Source organism: Palaemon carinicauda, chromosome 1, assembly GCF_036898095.1.
Source record: "Palaemon carinicauda isolate YSFRI2023 chromosome 1, ASM3689809v2, whole genome shotgun sequence".
Classification (NCBI taxonomy): Eukaryota; Metazoa; Arthropoda; class Malacostraca; order Decapoda; family Palaemonidae; genus Palaemon; species Palaemon carinicauda.
Genome location: NC_090725.1, coordinates 208,307,353 through 208,314,045, shown reverse-complemented (window position 1 = coordinate 208,314,045; position 6,693 = coordinate 208,307,353). Strand labels below are relative to the sequence as shown.

The window sequence follows — 6,693 nt, the reverse complement described above, 5'->3', positions numbered from 1 at the left end:
CAAAACCACTGAACGTTACGTTAACGTAGAAAAAAATAGTTACTGAACTGAATATAATAGAGCACTTAAAACTAAAGTACAAGGCTGATTTAAGAAAACAAACAAGCAATAAATTACGTTAATTTGACAATATATATATATATATATATATATATATATATATATATATATATATATATATATATATATATATATATATCTATCTATCTATCTATCTATCTATCTATATATATATATATATATATATATATATATATATATATATATATATATATATATATATATATATATAAATCTATCTCTATATATCTATCATGCTCACTCCACAAAAAATCAAATCTTTCTGACGTAACACGCATCAGTTAAATAAAAACGTAGTTGTGTTATATGATGCAATCTGTTGCTGTGTGTTGACACGTCATATGGCGTGTTAGCACGAAACATCAGCGCAGTGTGTATGCACCTCAAGAAATGATCTACAAACTCCGGAATATTTAAGTTTAAAGACAATGGTTTCGTGATTCACATGGTCAAGAAAAAGTATGTGATACATGAAGACCCTCTCCAGACATGACCAAGTACCAATTTTTTGTAAAAAAATTGTTTTATTCTCATAATTCTGATTTACAGAAATTTCACCAATGTGATTTACTTTCTTTTCTTGATGATGCTAAATTTAACAGTTGCCTGTTCAAAATTTCACTAGTTTATTGATTAAATAATAACAATGGGGGATGCCTGATCCTTTGAAAATAAAGAACGCCATAAAACGCTGGTTTTACCTTTCCAAAATCACAAAAAAGAATTGAGACTTGAAAATTACAAGAATCATTAATATTTCATCCAGTATTCATTTATATGACAATTACAAAAGGAAGGTAAAGTGTTATGTTATAGAGTGTAATACAAATCTTTTCAGTGTTCCAACATTTTGTAATCTTTCTTATTGATGATTAATTTGCAGATGAAAATAAGCAAAGGACCTAGAGGGAGAACCCTTTCCGACTCTTCTTCTTTTCTTCCCTCACCAAAAAACATTCTACTTAGTTGATTCTCTCTTGATTGGTAACCGACAGGGACAATGGCATGTGTATTGGATGTTTATTGACATGCGCTTCATCTCTTTCAAAGCGACAAAATTGAATAGGAACTTTTTTTACTGTTATTTCTAACAATCTAGCCTTCTCATAACAAGACTTAATACTACACAGTATTCTAGACGTTATATTCCAGCTGAGACCAGATTGTGGAATTATCTTGCTAATCAGGCAGTTGAATCGGTGGAACTTCAGAAGTTCAGACTTGCTGGAAATATTTTGTTTTATGTTATATATGTATATGTATCTATACACACACACACACACACATATATATATATATATATATATATATATATATATATATATATATATATATATACATATATATGTATATATATATGTATATATATATATATACATATATATATATATATATATATATATATATATATATATATATATATATATATATATATATATATACACACACATATATATATATATATATATATATATATATATATATATATATATATATATATATATGTATATGTATATATATATAAAGTATATATGTATGTCTTATTTATAACTGTAATCGAACAGTTTAAATTTATTTTTCAAAAAGGCCCATAAAAGAAACATAGGAAATATAAATAAATCACTTTATTTCCTTTTTCTTTTATGGGCCAGTTTGATAAAACATATATACATTTATATATAAGTATATATATATATATATATATATATATATATATATATATATGCATATATATATACATATATATATATATATATATATATATATATATATATATATATATATATATATATATATGCATGCATATTTACACACATATATGTATATGTGTATATATATTTATTATTAATATGCACATATATACACACATATATACAGATACATATATTTATGTATATAAATAAATATATATATAAATATATATATATATATATATATATATATATATATATATATATATATATTGATACATTTAGAAGGAATTTGATCAGTAACGAAATTTTCTTTGCTCCTACTTGTAAGAGAACCCATTGCCATCTCATGGTGACGAATTGACTTGTCCGGCAATGCTTACCACAATTTTGGTTTTCATTTTTATGTCTCCAAAAAGTTTATTACCTTTTTTTCGGCCTTTTTCCAGCCCTCCAATTGCTATATTACTCATATGCAGTATCCTTCACGTCTCCAATAATCTTATTAGTCTTTAATAGTGTTTTTTCAGGTCTCTAATGATTTCATTACTCGTTTTCTAAGGCTTTTCCAATCCCCAATAGTATACTTCAATAATCTTTTGCAGTCCCTTCCACGTCTCCAATAACCTCATCAGGCTTTGACAATATCTTTCAGTCCTCTAATAATCTCATTACTCATTTTCAGACCTTTTCAGTCCTCCAGCTACTTTACTACTCTTTTGCAGTACATTTTAGACCTCAAGTGGTCTCAAGACTCTTTTACAGTGTCTTTCAGACCTCCAACAGCCTCTTCGTTTTTCTGCAATCTCTTTCTGGTTTCCAATAACCTTATGATTTTTTCATTGTTTTTCATACTGCCAACAGCCTTATTACTGTTTTACAGTTTTTTCATGTTCTGCAATAACCTCATCAGTCTTTTACAGTGTATTTCACACCTCCAAAAACTTTGTTACTTCTTGTAGTCTCTTTCAAGTCTCCAATTACTTTATCATTATTTTGCCTCCAACAACCTCATAACGTTTTTATAGTCTCTTTCAAGCTTCCAATAAACTTATTAGTCTTGTATAAAGTTTTTTAGGCCTATAGCAGCCCCATCACCTTTTACGGTCTCTTTCAGGCCTCTAACAGCTTTATCACTCTCACTGTAGTCCGTTGGCTCATGACCTATGAAGTCACCACGGTAGAGCTTGAATAAATTCCTCTCTTTGACGCAATGATTTCCTTTACATACATTATACTAAAAAGTTATTTCATGTTCACAGTGTTCAGAAACTTTATTATATATTGGGTCTGTTTCTAATGAAGCATTTCTGTTATTTAATTACATTGCCAAATACGATTTAGAAAGGCTATGTTTAGATTTCTCGTATCAATGGGCTCAGTTCATCACATGTAGTCCTATATTATCTTCTTGTTCTCTTCATCATTTTGGTATTGTACCGTATGGTTGCCAACCGATTATCAGTAATAAGATTTACGGATTATAAAAGCTTTTCGTGGATCTGATTTATGTTAGAATTTTGATATTTCATCATTAAAACCTGATTTCACATTCTTGAAAAAATATAATCATGGTATCAGATATGTTCATACTCCTATGATTAAAGTCATCGAAAGTGAGCGTCATTTGGGATAGACTACACAAGGATATGTCATTTCCACATGAGGCCATACGTCATTAATATATAAATCCCTTGGCAACCTGAATTCAAGTATGAATAAAGGGAACGGGTAACCTATTTATAGGACTTTCTTTTTTAAAAGAAAAATAAGCTAAATTTGATATGATAAGAGTATTTTTGGTGATTATAACAGGAATTTCTTTTTAAACGTACGTCTGAGAAGATGTAAAAAAAAGGGCATCCATTTATGTTTCTGAACAAGGGTCGAAGATTGTCAAAATTGTTCTTCTACTTCAATCAAGATGATGGCGATAACTAAAGTATGATAAGGAAAGTTGTCTCAACGCATTTCAATGTTTATCTTGCAGTTTTATGATACAGACAATGGCGTGCACAAGGTTTCGTAAAGCCTTGAGGTCGGCCAAGGATATTCTCAGAGCGATTACAATTGAACCTATGTTGTTTTTGAAAGCAGTGTCCTATGCGGCTTCATTTGCTCCAACTGAAAATCTGAAGCTTGATCGGTACTGCAGGGTAACACTTGGTTATCCCGGTGAAGTATGTGAGAAAATTAACGATGGGAACCACGAAAGTATACAAGTGGAAGTGCAGAAGCGGGTTAACATTTTTAACTTTAATGAAAAACTAATATCAAGCATAATTCCCGTGTTACTGTTATCATTTATCGCATCTTGGAGCGATCAAAGAGGAAGGAGATTACCTATACTTCTATCAATATTTGGTACCACCCTTAGTTCCGCAACTTATCTTTTGGTTTCTTTTTTTCCAACTTGGCCTCCAGAAATTTTGTATGTAGCCTCGTTTTGTTTATCTTTCGGAGGCGGGTGGTCTTTATTCTACATGGCCGTCTACAGTTACATTGCTGACATGTCAGCGTGTGAAGATCGAACCAAACGACTTGCTATAGTGAGAAGTATCTGGGTTCTGGGAACTCCAGCTGGTACTGCTGTGGGAGCCCTGATCTACGATGCAGGAGGGTTCTGCTGGGTGTTTGGTTTTAGCACGGTCCTTTACTTGAGTTCATTCTTTTACTCTGTTTTTGTTGTGAAAGATAAAGAGAAACTGATCGAAGAAAATAAAGAAATCTCAAAACAAAAGCGTTTGTGGAGCCCCCGGAATGTAGTCGACTTATTTCATGTTTGCTTAAGAAAGCGCCTAGGAAATGGGAGGTGGCACATTATGATTTTATTAGGACTTATGCTTATGCTTATGAGTGCATCTCCACACAACTTGTACTTATGGTTATTGCGAGTTCTTAACTGGGACATAGACTCATACAGTATATACAAGATTGTTAATGATGTTGGTCAATCGCTAGCAATGCTTTGCTTTACTCCGATTTTTGGATATCTGCGTCTCCATGACTGTTCTGTGGGAGGTATGACTCTTGTACTACTATTTTGTCGATCTTTAGCTTTTGGGATGACAACTTCACCAATCCAGTGGTGGGTCCCTTACATTTTCATCTTTATCCCGGCGGAGTATGGAAGCGTCACTATCAGGAGTAGGTTATCAAAGGTATGTACAAAATGAAAGCTTGAAATATTTAGAGAAATTTACTGGTAAAATACAAACATACATACTCACACACACACACATACACACGCACACACACACACACACACACACACATATATATATATATATATATATATATATATATATATATATATATATATATATATATATATATATACATATATTCTCTCTATTGTACTGGACATATTTCACACACAATTGTTTTACGTAATAGTATTTCTGTTGTTTGTATATATCACTCTCCCCTACCACTGTTCATGAATGATCTTGTTTGAATTTTTGTTACAATCTTGCTTGGAATAGTTTCTATATAAACTCATGATCCATTGAAATAAAGTTGGCTGCATTCACCGCGCCTCTCAGCTACAATGTAACGGCCCTCTCGCACAATTGGGGGCCATCCCCCTCACTGCTATGTCCTACTGTTTGAGGATACTGCCCACCGAACCAACTCTTCGATATATGTCCCCTCAATGAAATTACTGCCCTTCGCCAGCGGACGAGCGTTCGCCTGGTTTCAGTGCGCCAAAGTCCAGTTTCACATCTGGGGCATGACTCAGTGAAGCACCAAAGCAGTCTATGTTCTCGCTGCGATCCACAAGGATGCTTTCTCGGAACTCTCCGATTGCCTTGCGAGCAAGGGGACACCCCTATAGCGTACAACGCCTTCAAAACATGCCTTCTGAAGCAGTACTTGTCATTGCCAGCTGCTTGTATAGCCAAGTTTTACACCTCTCTCAACAATCGTTAGGGGACCAGATGGCTTCGCTCACCCTCTGGGAAATAACCAGTATTGCTCACCTCCAACCTGCCACAGACGGCTCTCCTCATGAGGTGAACTTACTTTGTGCCCTTTGGTTTCGATGCTTACCCGAACCTGTACGCGCTGTCATCCCCGATGTTGATATTTTGCATTGTGTATTAATCCTAGACTTAAGGAGGACTAGTCTCTTGTCTTATGGGCTTTTTGACTTATGGTAAGTCCAGTTGGGATAGCTACATGGAAGAAAGGAAGAGGGAACAGAGGTATATTCAAAAGATTAATAGCGAATGCGGCTAGGTTGAGATAGCACCAGTGAAGGCCTTTGAGTAAGGTAAATTCTTATAGTGAATGTAAAAATGTTAACGATATGTGTCCTTTGAATATGATGACGTGTGACTCCTATGCTAGGATACCTTCATCCCCTTGACTGTTCCGTTGGCAGTCTGACAGCATTGAATTTTTCCTGGAACCTGTTTTCTGAGAAGATGGTTACCAAGATAAGTCAAAGCAGGGTCCCTTATCGTTTCATCCTCATTCCAATATTCAACAATAATTTAAGTCATTAGACTTCCAGCGTGTTTAAACATAATACAGCAATGGGAAAAGAATCTGTTTGCGGACCTTCAGGCTTTCAATTAAGTATAGAATGATAATGGAGGAACACGTTACTATTTTAACTTAGGTATTACAAATTAATTGTGAAAATAAATACCAAAGTAAAAGGCCTTGGAGCATGTGATGCCCTTCTTACAATCTCCAATGCTGTACAGAAATCAAGAAGTTCGTATGATTAGCCTTAATCTTAGTGCTGCCTTTGACCATGTTAATCATGAGGCCCTTGTTTTCAAACTAAAACAGTTGGGAGTGGATGGGTCTTTTCTTAGCATCATAAGTAATAGGTCGTAAAGAGTTGTTGTTGATAGGCACCATAGTGAGTATAGGAATATGATATCTGGTTTTCCTCAGGGTAGTGTTC

At 33.6% G+C, this 6,693-nt stretch overlaps 1 protein-coding gene across 1 annotated transcript in view; it reads left to right on the top strand.

Moving 5' to 3' along the window:
• Positions 1-3,778: 3,778 nt before the first annotated feature.
• LOC137653680 (lysosomal proton-coupled steroid conjugate and bile acid symporter SLC46A3-like) overlaps positions 3,779-6,693 on the top strand; it is a 38,610-nt gene continuing 35,695 nt past the window's right edge. Inside the window, exon 1 of the mRNA XM_068387267.1 lies at positions 3,779-4,933. Within this exon, the coding sequence (XP_068243368.1) occupies positions 3,779-4,933 (1,155 nt within the window). The remainder of the gene's footprint in view (positions 4,934-6,693) is intronic.